Here is a 19016-nt window from a genome sequence, read left to right as displayed (position 1 = left end):
AAATTAACCAAATGCATGGAAATGATAAACTCCAGGTTCAGGAGAATTGTTCTTATTACTTAGGCGTGGCGATGAGTACCTGTATATTATTATTTTATTTATATATATACATTTACAACCACCTTAAAAGTTGTATAGTAGTTGAGAAAAGATCTTAAGTGAGTAGAGGATGGATAATAAAATTGAAGGCAGGAGACTAGTTGTGGTTATTAGGTGGGGATGACTGACTTCTGCTACTTAGGAGATAAAATAATTAGTCTCACTGATGGATGTGTGAACAGGCAGGTGGAGCTGAAGACTGTTTCCGGGTTCCTGGTTTGGGTGACTTGGTGGGTGGTAGAAGCATTGACCAGAATGGGAAAAATGGTCTTGGATCTGGAAGTGGGGTGGTCAGTTCAGCTGGGGACAGGATGAGTATGAGGACATCTAGGTTATATGAGACATCCAGCTGTAGAATTTAGTGAGTGCAAAAGAATCTACATGCCGAGGCAGAGATAAGGACAACTTCACATCTTTGGCCATAGTTTTTTTTAAAAGGAATTCGTCTTGTGGCTCAGCAGGTGAAGAACCCAACTAGTATCCACGGGGATGTGGGCTCGATCCCTGGCTTCACTCAGTGAGTTAAGGATCTGGCGTTGCTGCAAGTTGCAGCATAGGTCACAGCTTCGGCATAGGTCTCAGACACGGTTTGGACCTGGTGTGGCTGTGGCTCTGGTGTAGGCCAGCATCTGCAGCTCCGATTTGACCCCTAGCCTGGGAACCTCCATATGCCGCAGTTGTAGCCCTAAAAAGAAAAAAGGAAAAAAAGAATATATGAGTTTATCCAGGTACAAATGCACAGTGATTAGAGCATAGTTGGGGCCCAGAATAAACTGGATAGACAGATGGAGACCAAAATGAACAGGATCTCTCAGAAGAAACTCAAAGGTAACATCATCAGAATGGTGGGAGCGTGTTGACAGAGAAACCAAGCTAGTGGTAGCATTTAAGCAAAAGAGTGTCTCATAAAGTCAGTGACCACAGACAGTTCAAGAAAAAAGGATTTGGCAGCCGACAAAGCACATTGTAGATTATACCTCTGGTGTAGCACAGGCTAGACTGCTGACACTTGGACAAGATGCCAACCTTTTCTCCAAGACCTTGGTCTCCATACATCACGCCCGGTCTTCTGCCTGGGCTGTCAGCACCGTGGTGCATGCTGTGACCATGGCCTGCATGCGTACTAGGAGCACCATTCGCTGCCTGGCAGTCTCAGCATCACTTAGAGGTGTCTTGCTCCTTTAGAGTAGAATAGAGATCAAGTTTCAGTCCAGCGTCGCCTGCAAACCAGGTATGTGACCCTCACCAGACCCTTCACTTCTCTAAGACCTCCTTGCTTTATTTGTACTAGGTCAGCTTTAGGTAAGGGCCCCTCCAACTCCAGGGTTCTAGAATTTTTTTAAAAAGAATAGGGTCATGGTTATAAATTTCTCCCAAATAACACATAGTTAAAAAGAAGGTAGTTTTGCAGGTCGACCGTTAGGAAGCTTCAATGCCTGGATTACCTCCAGGACAAACAAAAACGGCTCAGTCCTAATATCCTCAACACAGGACTATAAAGTCCATGATCTCAGCACGGGGTGCTTTTGAAGTAGTTTGCTGTGGCTGCCCTTGCTCTCCTGCCTGGACAATGTAATTATGTGGCCCCAATCCTCCCCCAGTTAGAGATGAAGCAGAAGTCCCTGATGAGCCTGGGGAACGAGGCAGAAGACCGACGTGGGTCAGAAGCTGCTGAGGCGAACCCCGAGAGCCTGGGTGAGTGCCCGCTCTGGCTGCCAGCCCCGCTTCTTCTGTTTTCACTTCTCAGAAAACCAGTGACCCAGTTTCTAGGCATGTGTTGACACTAACTGTATTTTCTAAGGACATGTCACAAATAGAGAAGTGCCAGAGAGGAATAATTATTTATTAACATGATCCAAATGGAGCATTTTTTTAGGAGGCATTAAGTGTTTTTTGAGCTCTGTCTTGTTATGTTTTTAAGTATGCTCATACTAAATAGTAATAAAATTAAGGAATTACTGTTACTTTTTAAAATGTCATGGTTATGTTATTATCTAAAACTTTTTAGGGAAATAAACTGCAGATTTTATAGATGAAATAATGTAATGCCTGGGATCTACATGGAAATAATCTGGGGAGTGGGGAGCGGGTGGGGGTGAGAAAAGACTGGCCTTGGGTTGACAGCTGTTAAATCTGGGTGAGGGGTACACGGGGGGGTCCTTATACTGTTCTCTCTCTGTATGTTTGAAAATGTCTACAATAAAACATTTTAAAAGTGTGCTCATACTGCCAGGGAGATTTTGATGGATGTGAGGGAAGGTTCGGTTCTGTTCTGTCGGTAGGTGTGTATATCGCTGTGTTAATGGAGATATTTCTTGTCCCAGCTTGTAGAGTTTAAATAGATTATTGCCTCTTCAGAAGAAAACAAGTTGAATTTTGACTTTTTTTCATTATGTTTCTTGCCTTTTGCTTTTAGCGAAGGAGTGTATTCAGAAGAGTCTTCTGTTACTAAAATTTTTGCCCATCGGTGCAAGTTCAAAGGAGAGCTGCGACACGCTGGTGACTGCAGATGAGACGGATCACCTGCAGCAGCCACGGGACCGGCGCCAGAGGACGGGCTCTGTGGCCGGAGAGCATTTCCAAGCCTCCGGCTCCCCCACCGAAGCAGCGCCCCCGGCCGCGGGAGACAGGAGTCCTGGCTTGGGGGTCCAGCTGCCGCCGCCGCCCAGCAGTGGCCCTCCTGCGGCGGACGTGTCCTCTGCCACAGCCGAAGAGCCCTCGTCCCCTTCCACCCCGACCCGGCGGCCTCCCTTCACCCGCGGGCGGCTGCGGCTGCTCTCCTTCCGCTCGATGGAGGAGGCCCGGCCGGCGCCCGCAGTGAAGGAGCGGTACCCGGTGCTGCGGGACGTCATGGACTTCGTCAAAGACCAGGCGCTCTCGCCCGAGAGGTGAGCGCGCGCTCCAGGCGCCCGGTGCCCCGCCTCGTCAGGGCCTTGACGTTCATCTCAGAAATGAGCAAATAATGCTTGCGGGACAGATCAAGGTCTCTCTTAGAATGGTCAGGAGACAGTTTTTGATTTTTTTTTTTTCCCTTTTAAAGAAGTATTTCTTTCACTTGAGGGTTGTACATGATACGGAAATTGTATCTTTGTAATGTACTGGTTGGCTAAAAAAGAACTATTTCTTTTTTCTTTTTTTTTTTTTTTTTGTCTTTTTGCCTTTTCTAGGGCCGCTCCTGCAGCATATGGAGGTGCCCAGGCTAGGGGTCTAATCATTAGACTTGTAGCCACCCGGCCTACGCCAGAGCCACAGCAACACGGGATCCGAGCCGCGTCTGCAACCTACACCACAGCTCACAGCAGCGCCGGATCCTTAACCCACTGAGCAAGGCCAGGGATCGAACCCTCAACCTCATGGTTCCTAGTCGGGTTCGTTAATCACTGCGCCACGACGGGAACTCCCTAGAAAAGAACTATTTCTTTTGGTAGCCACCAAAATAAGTTTGTCTTATATTCATCCCTTGAGAAATTTAGGAGTTGATATTTTCTGACTTGTCAAAGGGCCTACATTCCTAGACGTTTCGCCTGCTTGGCTTCCCTGTCCTCTTGGTCCTGGTTGACCACAGAGACAAACTTCCTTTTTCATTAATTAATTGTTTCATGTGAGTTGAGGGGCTTGTGGCCAGTGGACTGATTTGGAATGCTGCTGAGTAGTGACTAAAAGCAGCAAACAGTTATCGAAATCCTTCCTGAATACTTCGCAGTGGTATTTTTATTGATATGGCACCAGAACCTGGGCGGGGGTCTGTTCTCTCTCTGCCCCAGCTCGAGAGGTTTCTGGGTGTTCCTGACTTGAGTTCTGTCTCCAGTGTTGTCAAGGTTCTTTCCCTGAGGAAGGCCCAGGCCTGCAGCATCCTCGAGGTCCTGAGGATCGCCCAGTGTTGCTCCGAGTCCCTCGGGCAGCCTCACTGCTTCCACCCGCCGTACATACTCTTCCTGCTGGAACTTCTGACCTGCCAGAAAGACTTTACCAAGTAAGTCCAAAGCACAGGTCTGCAAGGAAGCCACGCGAGGTCGTTGTAAAGAAATCCTAGTTGTCTTCTCGGATGAAGGACTCGACCCTTTCCTTGTAGGATGCAGATTTTCGGTTTGGGACAATTTATTCTAATACCATTTCTCCTTAGAAAAAGACTTGTAGTAAGTAAATAATGGAACGTGTTTATTCTTCTGGGTGAGTTTATCAGCTTTCTCTTACTGTCAAATGAGGATGATGTTCCCTGTGTACCCATACCCCTCATTTGGCTCCTGGAAGCTGCGAGCTCAATTTGACGCTCATCTACAGTAATGACATAAATCTAATAAGTACCTCACAAGATTGTTTCAACAACCTCTCAGTAAATATTTTCTGAGTGTTGACTGTGGCAGCCGCTGTTCTAGGTGGTCTGGTTTTCCCAGGGGACGGGCAGACAAGACCCTTGTTCTAGTGGAGCTTATATTCTGTTTTGGAGAGACAGACCAAGAAAAAAATTATATGTGTGTGTACACATAGCGGCAATGTTGATGTATGGTGATTTCATACAGAGTAACCTAATTTGTGTGGTTGGGGAAGGCAGGCCGAGGAGATGACACAGAACCAAGAGATGACTGAGCAGCTGACTTCAGGGGTGGGAGCCCTAAAGACAGGAGGAGCAGCACACAGACCCTAGGGTGGGGGGTTGGCCCAAGGAGCAGAAAGAAAGCCAGTGTGCCTGAGTGAGCCAGATAGGAGGAGATGAGGCCCGAGTAGTAGGCTCATATCATGTAAAGCTTCGTAGGATGCAATTTAAGGTGTTTGGATTTCATACCGAGCTGTAGATGGGAAGTCTTCGGAGGAATTGAAGCCCAAGAGGAACACACTGTGACATATATTTACCAAAGATACTTTTGGCTACTATGTGAAAAAGACCAGAAGGAAGAAAGCAGTTAGGAAGCTGTAGCAGAAGTCCAGGTTTGAACCAGGAAAAATAGCACTGGAGATGGTGAGATTCTGGATATATCTTGGAGGTAGAATTGTCAGGACTTACTGATGGATTCGATGCAGAGGGTGAAACAAGGAATCCTGGGGAAAGAAACCCCTAGGATTTGGCTTGAGCAGCTGGGTGGATGGTGATACTGAGGGAAGAGTATGGAAGAAACAGATGAGGGCAATAATCAGAAGTTTTGTTTTGGCCACGTTTGAACTGCTTCTTTCATACCTAAGTAAATATATCAAGAAAATTGACAGAAGAGCCTAAAGTGCTTGAAAGAAACCAGGACTAGGGATAGACTTTGGATGTTGTCAGCATATAGATGGTATATAAAAGCCATGAGGCCAGGGTGAGACCTTCTGGAAAGTGTGCAGAGAGATGAACAAGAGGGGGCCCAGGACCGACCCTTAGGGGCACTTCTTTGTTTAGTTGAAGTCAAGCAGAGGAAGAGCAGGCAGCTGAGGAGATCAGGGAGTGGCCATCAAGAACAAAAACCAGCGGGCAGGAGTTGCCATTGCCGCCAGGAGAAGACCGTATCTCAAAACATAGGAATGGTCAGTTGTGTCAGATGCTGATGTGAGAGGCGAAACAAGCTAAGAACACACTGGATTTGATGGCAGTCTTACTGGGGCCATGGGCTGCAAGCCCCCTTGGACTGAGTTGAGAAGAGAATGGGGGTAATGAAATGAAGAGGGAGACTAGAAGTTATTTCAGGAAATTTGGCCTCGAAGGGGAGCAGAGGAATTAGGGTAATGATTGCAGGGGATGTGGGCTCCACTGAGGGCTTTGAAGAGGTAGAGTGTACCGCGTGCGGGTGGGAGTGAGTCGCTAATGAGGAAGACTCGATGCGGGAAGAGAGGGACCGGAGGCGGTAGCAACGGCCTACGTAGAGTAGTCGGCCTTTGGCAGAGTCAGGGCGACCGTGGTAGCAGGAGACTCAGTAGCATGCAAGTTGGTTGGTAGATTTGGTGGTGCAGAGACAGAGGTATTCCTGTGGGATCATTTCTGTTTTTAAAATATAGCTCTAAGTGAAAGTTTAGGTAGAAGCAGTGGTAGTTTAAGGAAAGGCAGGGAGGTTTGAAAATTGTGACAGCCAGTCACAATTGCCTGACAATTTTGAGTGCTTATTTGAGAATGATGGTTGTGAATTTAAAGTGATGCTAGTCAGCTTGGTTGTGTGGTGTTTGCTGCAGCCACGTTTCACGGTTTTGATGTAGGCATTCTGTTTCTCAGGCAAGCACGTGGGGGGAGAAAGCAGCAAAGGTTGGGAGGGTGTGATTGTGGTAATGGGCCGTCCAATGAAAGCTGAGTACAGGGCGAAGAGAGAGCACAGCGGGAGTAGGAGATGGTGAACGTGAGGCGTGTCCTGGGTTGGGGCTTGTCGGGATTGAGGAGGCTGTTGCGAGAGTCCCAGAGCAGGTGAGCAGGATGAGAAGTCATGGTCGGAATGGGATGCTCCGAAGTCAGGATTTCAGAGGCAATACAGTTACTATGGTGACAAGGTCAGGGAAGTGACCATCAGACTGGGACGGCAAAGGAGATGGAGGAGAAGACCACTGGAGGCGAAGATGGCAGAGAATTCAGGGACAGGGAACGGGGCATCATTCCCGTGGATGTTGGGGTTGCCAAGGTAACAAGGATCAAGGTAGAAACGGTACCGAGCTTGGTGCTGAAGTCATCAGTGATGGGAGCTAGAGGGACGGGCGTGACCGGGTAGAGAGTGTTAAATGGGGTGATGAGTGAAGAATACTTCACAGTGCCAGGCACTCAGGTAGTGGTGGGAAGGGTAGTTTTTCTGTTAACAAGGAAGGATGAATCATCATCACCTCCATACTCCTGGGAAGCAGCCCTCTTAATCCAGGCCCATGGCTCACATGCCGTTACTTTCTGAAATTACTTGATTTTTATTTACTTTAGTTTCAGTGACACTTCATTAGCTTGCTTCTCCTCTGCTCTTTTCATGTAAGGCAAATTGATTATTAAGTAAATGATGTTTTGGCAATTAAGTGATCAATGATTTCTTCTGCTTCTAGTTATTTTGGACACTTGGAGGGCTGTGGTGCAGATCTACACAAAGAAATTCGAGACACTTACTATCAATTTGTTCTGTTTTTGGTCAAAGCTGTTAAAGGATTCGGTAGCCTAAATGACAGGTACGGGATAATTTTACAATTTCTAGAGAAAAATTATTTCTTTTTTCTTCTGATTTTTAAAGAAATACACTTCCAATGTTGAAAATTCAGAAAGACACAAAGAGTAAAATAAAAATAACCCCCTAATCTTACCATCCAGAGCTAATTGCTAGATGTTAACTTATTAATAGATTTTATTTCAGCCTTTTCTCTATATGGTATACACAGTTAAAGGAGGGATGGGTCTTGGGTCATCTAAGAATCCGTAACCTGTTATTTTCAGTTTTTGATGTATTATGTGCAGTTTTAAAAACTTGAATGTATGAGTTCCCGTTGCGGCTCCAGCAGTAATGAACCCGACTAGTACCCATGAAGATGCAGGTTCGATCCCTGGCCTCATTCAGTGGGTTAAAGGATCCAGCATTGCCGTGAGCTGTGGCGTAAGTCACAGATGTGGCTCGGATCCTGCATTGCTGTGGCTGTGGTGTAGGCTGGCAGCTGCAGCTCTGATTCAGCCCCTAACCTGGGAACCTTCATTTGCCATGGATGCAGCCCTAAAAAACAAATTAGAGACCTTGAATGTAAAGCCATTCCCCATTCTCCTCTATGGTAAGTGGTTTGGACACAACTGGTTCTTTTCTATATCTAAGTGGCATAACCTGGGTTAATAGGGGCTGGCCTTGACCTTGTTACGTATCAGAGGTGATTTTTACTTTACCATGAAATGTCCCCTGTGATAGTCCAGACGGAGGCATGCTTCTTTATGCTTTCAGTACTCTTTTGCTTAAGCTGTCCTTGGAAGAGGGTTTGTATGGAGTCTGAGAAATTTGAAAGGCGATTACAAGAAACTCAAACGAGGAGTTCCCGTCGTGGCGCCGTGGTTAACGAATCCGACTAGGAACCATGAGGTTGCGGGTTCAGTCCCTGCCCTTGCTCAGTGGGTTAACGATCCGGCGTTGCCGTGAGCCCTGGTGTAGGTTGCAGACGTGGCTCGGATCCCGTGTTGCTGTGGCTCTGATGTAGGCCGGCGGCTACAGCTCCAATTCAACCCCTAGCCTGGGAACCTCCATATGCTGAGGGAGCAGCCCAAGAAATGGCAAAAAAAACAAAAAAAAAGAAAAGAAACTCAAACAAGAACCTGGCGTTCCCTTCCTCTTTCCACTGACAGACACACCAGGTCTCTGACTGTTTCTGTCGTCTCCTTTGGTGATGGGCAGCTTTGGTAACTTTCACTTCGTGGCTTCTTCAGGTCCTTGTTGCCTGCCTTGTCCTGTGTCCAGACGGCCCTGCTTCATCTTTTGGACATGGGCTGGGAGCCCAGTGATCTTGCCTTCTTCGTGGACATTCAGTTACCAGATCTCCTCATGAACATGTCACAAGAAAACATAAGTGTCCACGACAGTGTGATCAGGTAAGAACCCAGCCCCGTGCTCCGCAGTTGCTGAAGTAGACCGTGCAGAACAGGGATCGCGCTCCAGGGGCTCAGAGCTGGCCCTGGGCCGAGACCCTCTGTGGAATACCCTGCCTTTGCCACATACTGGCTGGACGACCTTGGGCAACTTTTTAAACTCCTTTGTGCCTCAGTTTCCTCATCTTTAGAACGGTGGGTTGTCACAGTACCTGCCTCATAGGATTGCTGTGCAGAATAAATGCGTTCTCTTTCTTAGTGTTCAGCACGGCGTCGGGGCACAGTGGTGTGTCGCGGTTGTCGGTGGTGGTGGTGTGAACTCAGCACAAGCATCCTCCTCACTTTTGGATCCTCCTACGGCAGTTGAAATGGAAAATCCTTTTCCATATTTTTGTTATACATGTGTGTGCTTTTAGCCACTTTATTAACCTCTTGCACATTATGGAGTTCTCATGGTGGCTCAGCAGTAAGGAACCTCACTAGGATACATGAGGACGCAGGTTCGATTCCTGGCCTTGCTCAGTGGTTGAGTATCCGGCGTTGCCGTGAGCTGTGGCGTAGGGTGAAGATGCAGCTCGGATTCTGAGTTGCTGTGGCCCTAAAAAGACAAACAAAACAAAACAAAAAAACTCTTGCATATTATGAGGACTTAAGGTATGAGAAAAAATATTATGCAGAGTTTTTTCTTTTCTTTCCACTTTTTTTTTTTTTTTTTTTTTTTTTTTTTTTGTCTTTTGTCCTTTTAGGGCCATACCCGCAGCATATGGAAGTTCCCAGGCTAGGGGTTGAATCGGAGCTACAACTGCTGGCCTACACCACAGCCACAGCAATGCAGGATCCGAGCCACATCTGTGACCTACGCCACAGCTCACGGCAACACCGGATCCTTAACCCACTGGACGAGGCCAGAGATTGAACCTGCAACCTCATGGTTCCTAGTCAGATTCGTTTCTGCTGTGCCACGATGGGAACTCCTTCTTTCCACTTTTAATGAGTGTCTCCACCCTGCTGAGGTTCACTTATCCATTAACCATTCATGTCTGTAGAAAAAGGAGAGGATGTAGGAAGAGAAAAGAGGAGAAAATTAGGAGGAAATAAACTGAGTCAACATCAATTTTCACTCTCACTGAAGAGATACTCTGGGAAAAGGAGGCAGAATGTAAGCTGCCAGTCAGTTCCTTATTTCAAGCTTCACTTGCACCTACACGGTCTCGTCCTTGGGAACAGGGACTGGACCTTTCCCACCAGTCCCCTTAGCAGTGGTCCAAAGCCAAGTGAGAGCAGGCCTGAAGTCAGTTTGTTGAAACACACAAATGAACAAATGTGTATTTGTTGGTTGGTAGATATTTTGCATTTGCTGTCGGGTAGAGACTTTTGTATTAAAATTCTGGTTGCCGAAACAAACTGCAACGTGTAATTTTGGAAATCTATAACATTACATCTAAAAGGAGACCCCAAGACTATCTATTAGAAACGGGGAAACCGAGGACCAGTGCTGAGTGCTGTGTCCAGGTCTTTCCGCAGCTGGCAGGAGAGCCAAAGCCCCAGGGTCTCCTGACTCCCTTCTCATGCTGCTACTACTATGGTGTGTCCAAATTGGACCTTTTTTTTTTTCCAATCATTTTATTTGGCTCCAGTGCCTGGCACATAGTAGATTCACCAAAAGTGGCTGATGAATGGCATCATGCCCGGTAGGTATAACCTTTCAAGCTCTAATTCCTCGCCCGTTGTAGTCTGCTTTGGAAGGGGCTTCTCTCTTTTCATTGGTATGTATTTATCTAACATCTTGCAAATCCCTGGGCTTTGAAAACCAAATTGGCATCTTCCTCTTAGAAGTAAAAGTGCCCCATGTGTTGGACCCATAGGACCCAGAGTCTGCTAACAAGCACTTTCCTTGATTATGGGAGAGGCATGCTTTTCTCTCTTTATGTCCTTCTTTCAGCCAATGGAGTGAAGAAGATGAGCTTGCTGATGCCAAGCAGAATTCAGAATGGATGGATGAGTGTCAGGATGGCATGTTTGAGGCCTGGTATGAAAAAATAGCCCAGGAAGATCCAGAGAAGCAGAGGAAAGTAAGACCTCTCAACTAGAGTCATCTGAAGTGATCTGCGAGGAGTTTGGCGAGGAGAGTCGGGGGGGGGGGGCGGTGCCAGCAGGCTTTCCCCCGAGAGGGCTCCAGGTGGCAGTCAGTACCTTAGTGAGTGGGCTGTCACCGAGCCTGGGCATTAAACTGAGGGGCCCTCAATTCTGACTTGACCGCACTCAGGCAGTGGCTCCCTCCCGTAGAATTAGATTCACAGGAAATTGGCTCATGAGGCTGCAGTAAGAGATTAAGTGCCAGTGAATTAATTTACGGCAAGAAGTAGAATTACTGAAGGCCCTGGACTCTGGCGTCCTTGGTACATACATTCCTGTAGGCAAGCACGTGGGAAGCCGAGGTTCAATCAGAAGGTCGCCCCGTGAGCAGGCAGATGTGCGCAGCGTCAGAGTTAGAGGATTCAGATGTGCAAAGGCACCAGGCTCAGGTAGCCCGCCACGTCCGTCTCCACATTAGGGGTTTTTCTGTCCCCACCACATATTGTCAGGCATCTGCTGGCCTCGGGTGTGCTGATTTTCTTAGTTTTCTGTGCCTACTCTGTGCCAGTTACTTTGCTCATGTGGCATCTCGGTCGTGCTTGGAGGGAGCACACCACTTGGCCTGTGCAGGTTTTCTCTCTTGGGAGCCGTTCTGTAGCTCTAGGGTGGCGTGGCACATTTGCCGTGATCCATTACTCTAGGGTCACTTGGTGATTTATTTCCACGCCACAAATATAACCTGTGCTATAACCTCCAGGGATTCTCCAGTAGAACATTTTATTTGCTCATGAAACGGTGCCTTTACTCTCCCCAGAAAGTTTTTAAAGCATCAGCAAACAATTCTTTTGCAGTGTTTCCTGTATCTGTGACTACCACCCTTGTCCAGCCAAGTCCTCAGCCAGGAATCTGGACGTTGTTCCTGACCCTCCTTTTTTGGGGGGCCCCCATGACCAGTCAGTCCCTGGGGTTCCTCGCCACCGCCACCTTGGACCTCTCAAATCGTCCCACCTTGCCCCATCTCACCTACCGCTCGTTCCAGCCCTAACTGCTGGTCGGGGGGTTACTGTACAGCTGCTGTCGGGGCCAGTCTCCCTGACTCCAGTCTTGCCCCCTCTCATCCACTCTCTCTGTGACCAGAGCAGCTTTCAGAAGGCTCAAACGGAATCCCACTGCTCTTCCATTTAAAAACATCCATGACTCCTGAGACTAGCATCCAAGGAACTTTGCGGTTTCGCCTTTCTAACTTTAATCACCCCCTCACACTGTGTCCTACATGTGGACTTACTAGCAAGGTCACGAGCCCTCGTCTCGACCCTTTGGTGCCTCCAGGAGCACTTGCCATTGCTTTTACCCGGCTTGCCCACCTCCCTTACCCCGGCCCAGCTAATGCTTGTCTGCCCCTCCCTCAGATCTCACCTGAGGAATGAGCTCCTTTGAACAACTTCCTGTGCCCTCCAGGGCCTCTTGCATCTGCCCCTCCAAGCCCTTAGCGTGCTGTCTGGCGTCCTCTGTTTGCCCCTTCACGTCCTCGTCCTAGCGCCTAGCGCAGTGTGTGGAATGGCTCAAGTGCCTCTGCAAGGATGGGCTGAGTAAGGAAGAACGGCCACATCTGAACGTCTGCGGGTTCATTGTGCCTTGTTTTGTCGTGTAGATGCACATGTTTATTGCTCGCTACTGTGACCTGTTAAACGTGGACATCTCCTGCGACGGCTGCGATGAGATCGCCCCCTGGCATCGCTACCGGTGTCTGCAGTGCAGCGACATGGACCTCTGCAAGACTTGCTTCCTAGGTACACCGCCCGTCGCTGCCATACCCAAGAGGAATAAGCATTTCTCTTTCCCCTGATCTTGTCATTGTTTTAAACTCCCCTCTGCAGTGCCAGTGCTGCCGAGTGGCATTCTCTGAGTGATGTGCTCCAGGGCTCTGTGATCCGAGGCTCTTCCACCTCCTGTCTTGCTGGGTACAGGCCCTCGATAAACACTCAGCACCAAGGGATATACATTTAGTCGAGTTTTCAGGAAATTATTTGGCCTTCTGAATCATGCAGTGTTTGTACGTACACACAAGCAAACCTCAGAAATACTTGAATCCTCTTGGCTTGCAGGTGCTGAGGTAAAGCAAATCGACAGCAGTGAGCAGTTGAGTGCCCAGTCGTGTAAGCCACAGCCCCTGCCCCGGAAGCAAAGAGAGCCTTAGCAGGAGACTGGACCTGCTCGCAGAATGTGTATTCCAGTACAAGTGTCCATGCTGAGTTACAGACGAGCAGTACAGATTATTCTGGAAAACTTTAGAAGTAGGGAAGCCTACCGTTGCAGAAGAGCTTATGGAGGAGGTGGAGTGTGGATTGGTCTTTGGAGGAAGTTAGACCTGGATGATGTGAAGGAAATAGCAGCGAATGTGTCACCATCCATAGTCTGTCCTTTGCTCAGACAGACTCACCCCGGTGTCTGCAGCTGAGTGTTGGATCGAAACAGGTTGGGCTCAGATGGTGGGACCCAGAGAGGCCAGGCTGAGGAACGTGCATGAGTCCACAGACAGTGGGGAAGGTTTTTCAAGTAGGGTGTTAACATGATCCGAGCTGTGCTAGAGGAAGGAGGTTCTGTCCGTTGAAGAGGCTCCTTTAGGAAATCAGTCACAGTAGAGACAAGGGGATTGGTGCCTGGACTAGGTTTCTGGGGCTGGGGACAGAAGTGGGTCAGAGGTAAGGAGCACGAAGCAGGGTGTGTGAGGGGCTTGGAGACCCACTGGACTCAGAGTAAGAACGTGGCCAGAGCCGTCAGTCCCTTTTGTGACTAACCTTTCTCGCTCAGTGGGTCTGGGGTTATGGGTCTCTTTTCATCCCTTGATTTGAGAATGAAGAAGTAAGATCGAAACACCTGATAACATCTTGGTGGTTGTCCGCAAGAATACACCAATTGATGCTTAATATTTGTCAGAGGAGGGGTCACAACTTGGCAGGTGAACTTGTACCTCCCGGCAGAGGTTGCGGTGGAAACTAGTGATCTGTTTGATTGGATTCTGTGTTGCACTGGAAAGGAGGGTCCATCCACGGCATCATTCCTAACAAGTTCCGTGCCAAGGATATCGTCCGTGTGCTCAGAGCCACTGGGCAGAGCACCTCGGTCTCCAGGAGATGCCTGTGGCCCCCGACATCCTGAGTGATCATTTGGGAACAGTCCTTCTGGGGTTGGTTTGAGTTTGGAACCAGTTCTTCTAAGAGCCCTTTGGCCCAGTCTGCCTCATGCTGCTCTTTTTCCTTCAGGTGGTGTGAAGCCTGAGGGCCATGGAGATGACCACGAAATGGTCAACATGGAATTTACGTGTGACCACTGTCAGGGTTTGATCATAGGTCGGAGGATGAATTGCAACGTGTGTGATGACTTTGACCTTTGCTATGGATGCTATGCGGCCAAGAAATATTCCTATGGGTATGTCTCAAGTGGCCTCTAGTCCAGTAACCTTTTCTCCAGGTGTTTGTTTGCTTTTTAAAAAAAATAGATACATAAAACCTTTCATGATAAAAAATTTCAAACATCCCCTCAGTGAAGTGAGTAGAGTGAAGAGAGTAGTACAATGGTACAATGAATCTTCATGTACCCATTATCCAGACTCAGCAATCAGGAAGATTTTCCTTTTTCTTTTTTTTTTTTTAGGGCCACACTTGTGCCATATGGAGGTTCCCAGGCTCGGGGTTGAATCAGAGCTACAGCTGCCGGCCTACACCACAGCCACAGCAATGCAGGATCCAAGCACGTCTTCGACCTACACCACAGCTCGTGGCAATGCCGGATTCTTAACCCACTGAGTGAGGCCAGGGGTCTCCAACCTATAACCTCATGGTTATTAGTCGGATTCGTTTCCGCTGCGTCACAACAGGAACTCCAGGAAGATTTTTCTATATGTGCTTTAGTTTATTCTTTTTTTTCTTTTCCTTTGTTAAAGCATTTTAAAGCAAATTCCAGACCTTAAATCATTTCCTTACTACATTGTATCCATCTCTCAAAATTATGGGCGTTTTCTTTCTTTCTTTTCTTTTCTTTTTTTTTTTTTTTTTGTCTTTTTAGGGTTGTACTCGGTTCCCAGGCTAGGGGTTGAATTGGAGCTGCAGTTGCTGGCCTACACCAGAGCCACAGCAACTCAGGATTCAAGCTGCATCTGAGACCTGCACCACAGCTCACGGCAACACCGGATCCTTAACCTGCTAAGTGAGGCCAGGGATCAAACCTGTGTCCTCATGGACACTAGTCAGATTTCTGCTGAGCCACAATGGGAACTCCTGGGCATTTTCTCACATCACCAAAATGCTGTTACCACCCCTACAACAGTTCATAGTAGGGAATTCTAACTTTGCCTGGTTTCCATAGACAGTGTTCTGGGGGCTGTGAAATCCTGAAGTGGTATGTGCAGTGTTTGTGTTTGTTCATTTTTCTGAAGAGAGGGCCCACACCCATCTTGAAACTTCCAATAACCACAGCCTTAGACGTAACTGATGTCCAGTCCTGACCATGCATGTGGTGCCCTGAGGCCCCGCTCTCCTTGGACACACAAAAGGGCTGGTAGGCCTTAAAAATGCCTTGCCTTTGCAGCCACTTGCCTACGCACAGCATCACTGCCCATCCGATGGTGACCATCCGGATCAGCGACCGCCAGCGGCTCATCCAGCCCTACATCCACAACTACTCCTGGCTGCTCTTCGCCGCCCTGGCTCTCTACAGCGCCCACGTGGCCAGCGCAGAGGATGTGGACGGCGAGAAGCTGGCTCCCCAGGCCCGCAGGAGTGCCGCCGCCCTGCGGAGCCGGTGCATGCAGCTCGTAGGGGACTGTCTGATGAAGGCGCACCAGGGTAAAGGTACGAAACCGAGCCCCCCCAGCTGCTTGAGGAGCAGCCCAGCAGAAGGGATACGTGGTGCTCGGTATAGAGTCAGTCGCCAAAATCGTTTTCAAGAGGTGCTCACCCTGGCGTGGAACTTAATTTTAAATCCCCAGATGCATTGGAGAGAAATGTTGGCATCAAAATAGCATCTAGTGTCTCCAAAATATTTATGTAAAGATATAAAAATATTAATAATTAAAACTCTTGATGTCTGTGGATGGAGTATTTAGTATCTGAACCCATCAGCTGTAATGTTGCCGAAGGAATTCAGCCTTTTTTTAAAACCTGGAGTGCAAATCTACTTCCGTACAACCGTGTTCCAGATGAGAGCTATTTACAACTGAAATCGTTTGTCCAATAAAATATCTAGATGACTCTGACTTTGCTGAGGGTACCAAGGAGAAAAACGCTGTGCACGAACTTGAGAGACATTTAAGTTCCGTTCAGAGGGCTGGACTCCCCGCCACGGTAGTGGACGGCAGGGAGGTCAGACGGGCGAAGGACCAGGCGGGCAGTGCCAGTGCTTCACTGCTCTTTTCTTATCTCTCTGCCCCAGTGGAGCTGTGGGAATCTGGTTGTGTGGGGGTGACTATAAAATTTTAATGTTTGTGTTTTTCTAAACAGAGGATTCTGTTGTATCTTTTGTCCTCTGTGGTTAATAAGGTAAAAGCACACCCCACTGTTGAAACTTCTGGTGCCTGAAACCAGGAGCTGAGTAGATTGGGACCGCTCAGTTTGGGATCGAGAGTTCTTTGGCCTCGTTTGTGGGAACCTCAGCCATCTGTCTGCAGAGAGTAGCAGAGTGATCTGTGGCATGTAGCGGGAAATGACCCTCGGTTTAAAACTTGGAACCATTCTCTCATTTGCTTCTCTTGTAGGTCTTAAGGCGCTAGCTCTTCTTGGTATTTTGCCTGATGGCGACTCTCCTCCAGAAAATCAGGCCCCGCCAGTCACCGCGCCCACTGGAACAGCAGAGGAGCAGCGGGAGAAGGCGGCCGCGCAGGCTGCTGCAGCGCCGGCTGACGCAGGCCCTCTTGCGCACTGCAGCGTAAGTGACGGTCCTCTCCTGTGCAGTCACGTGAGGGACGGAGCAGAGAGGTTAAGGGCACAGGCTCATGACCCAGCTCGCCTGGTGCAGATCCCTGCTCTGTCAGACCTTGGGCGGGTCACCCGTCTCTTCACCTCAGTTTTCTCATCAGTAAAATGGAACGATAGTGATAATTGATACCTATCCCTTAGCATTGTTGCGAGGATTTATAGGTACACACATTGAGTTATTGTCTATAAAGTGCTTAAAACAGTGTTGATAGTAAGTTGCTCATTAGCATTAACTACTCCGGTTACCTGCCTCCTGCGGTTTTCATAAGGATTGTCAAGATTATGCCCCAAGGGAATTGGTTCCTGGCCCTTGGTGGACACCGTATATGTGAGGCTCCTATATATGCAGCCAACGAATAGGTGCCACCAGCTGCAGGCTACTTCCACGTGTCGTTTACTCACGTTGTTTACAGTCGTTTGCTTCTGTAGTTTATAGTCATTTACGTAGATTACAGTGGTTTACACGTGTAGTTTATAGTCGTTTATACATATAGTTTATAGTCATTTGCTTATGTAGTTTATAGTAGTTTACTTACATAGTTTACAGTAGCTTATATAGATAGTTTACAGTAGTTTACATATGTAGTTTATAGTCATTTACATATATAGTTTATAGTAGTTTGCATATACTTAACATACGTAGAAGAAAAATCTGGGTCTAGATGGAACCTGTGACAGTGACATTAAAGATTGTTCTGTGGGAGTTCCCTTGTGGCTCAGCAGGTTAAGGACCCGGCATTGTCACAGCAGCAGCTTAGGTTGCAGCCATGGTGCAGATTTGGTCCCTGGCCCCAGAATTTCCGCATGCCGTGGGTGTGCCCGCTTACCCCCCTGCCACCCCCACCAAAAAAAGAGATTGTTCTGTGGAAAAGCACAGCAGAGCTTCGGTGATGTCGCCTCCAAAGCTTGAGGTGGGCTGTATGTCCTTGGCTTTGCCCCTGGAGCTGCCTCTTATTTCTGTTCTCTGTCTCTGTCCTGGATTGTCCCCAGTTGGCAGTTATAGTTCACTAAGATTCTGTTGTCATTTAGAGGAAGACAGAAGCAAAGACTGCTGGCAAAAACCTAAAAATTCTGTTAGCTTCATTCAGCCAGAGTCAGCACAAAACAGGTAACATAATAACCTTCAAGCCTGTTTTGACTACAAAACCCTTCTCCAGACAGCATTTTACTCACCCACAGGTTACACTGGGCCGAGAGAATGTTATCAGCAAAGACAGGATAAATCAGCAGTCTTGTCTTCACCTTTGAGCCTCGGAATAATTGTATCTTCTTGTGAGCTCCTAGCATCCTATAATATGCCACCCATCAGCACGCCAGCACCCGTGGATCTGTTTATTCATTTATTTATATCAGGATGGACTCAACAAGTTTTTTTTTTTAATGGGTTAAAATCTTTTACTTATTTATTTTGATGCTCATATTGACCCATGTTTGGCCAGTGGAAACTCCTTCAGACTGGCTTTTGTGTCGTTTTGATAGGTCTTCATTATTCTTTGAGCACTTCCCTAATTTTCGATACACAAAGATGGTTCAGGCTTATCTTAGGCTTTCCCTGGCGAGGGACTGGAATCAGCCTTTTTCTAAGGCACTCCCAGAGCATGAGTGTCACTCCTTTTGGGTCGTCTTCCCATCAGCAGCTGGGTGCACCCAGGGTGCTCTGTCTCTTAGTCCTCTAGCTAGCAAATGGCAGTTGCCAGCACTGTCCCCACGGTGCAACCTGAATATCCCCAATACGATGGCCTGAAGGACCATATCCCATTGGTGCCCTGAGTACAAACCCCTTGTTTTTGAATTCCTGCATGTTTCTAGCCAATCCTAGGCCCTGTTAAAGGCATCTTCCCTCCACCCCTCTAATGCCTAGAAATGCTTTTTGTTGTAAACCACTGAGAAACCAACCTCTGTCAGAGGCACATCCAGCGGATTCTGTCTACAGCAGCCTCTGACCAGTAGTGAGGACCCTTCAAGGGCCCTGCAGTGCAGCTGCAGTAGCTCTTTGGAGCCCTGTGGTAAGAGGAAAGATCAAGACTCACATTCTAAGCCAGAACTTTGGAATGATAGTGTTTGCACACAGCGCCACTTAGCACGGAGAACGTGCTGCTGGAGGTCTTTTCACAGGGACTGTTTTGAGCAAAGCAGGCAGCTCTCCCAGTCCTGGTCCTCTCTTGGGACAGTCACGTTTTTCTTTGGGGGATGTTGAGGGTAGGATTGATGTTGACCTGACGGCATCTGGAGAGTATCAGCAGAGGGCAGGACAAGTCAGCTGCCACCCAGAGATGTCAGGGTCTCTGGGGGGTGTTCGGCGTTGTACGACACGCCACCTTTGGCTCCTTGGAGGTGGGGTGCCTCCACCGCGCACAGAAGACGTCCCGCATGGCCTGGTTTCC

The 19016-nt window shown here is 48.1% G+C and overlaps 1 protein-coding gene across 5 annotated transcripts in view; it reads left to right on the top strand.

Annotated features, from left to right (window-relative positions):
• Positions 1–19016, top strand: part of ZZEF1 (zinc finger ZZ-type and EF-hand domain containing 1) — a 112353-nt gene that overhangs the window by 66589 nt on the left and 26748 nt on the right. For all 5 annotated transcript variants that reach the window (XR_014821468.1, XM_084985291.1, XM_084985290.1 and 2 more), the window contains 10 exons: positions 1701–1794; positions 2516–2987; positions 3908–4072; positions 7078–7197; positions 8426–8587; positions 10527–10656; positions 12312–12450; positions 13924–14089; positions 15248–15510; positions 16413–16582. Coding sequence is in view for 4 of the 5 variants with exons in the window: in XM_084985291.1 (XP_084841417.1) it covers positions 1701–1794; positions 2516–2987; positions 3908–4072; positions 7078–7197; positions 8426–8587; positions 10527–10656; positions 12312–12450; positions 13924–14089; positions 15248–15510; positions 16413–16582 (1881 nt within the window). In the remaining variant the exon portion in view is untranslated. The remainder of the gene's footprint in view (positions 1–1700; positions 1795–2515; positions 2988–3907; positions 4073–7077; positions 7198–8425; positions 8588–10526; positions 10657–12311; positions 12451–13923; positions 14090–15247; positions 15511–16412; positions 16583–19016) is intronic.

The sequence above is a fragment of the Sus scrofa genome, chromosome 12 (genome assembly GCF_054392235.1).
Source record: "Sus scrofa isolate SSC_HxYL_T2T_F1_AM1 chromosome 12, Sscrofa_HxYL_maternal_Yorkshire_Landrace_v2.0, whole genome shotgun sequence".
NCBI lineage: Eukaryota > Metazoa > Chordata > Mammalia > Artiodactyla > Suidae > Sus > Sus scrofa.
This window is presented reverse-complemented; position numbering and strand designations above follow the sequence as displayed.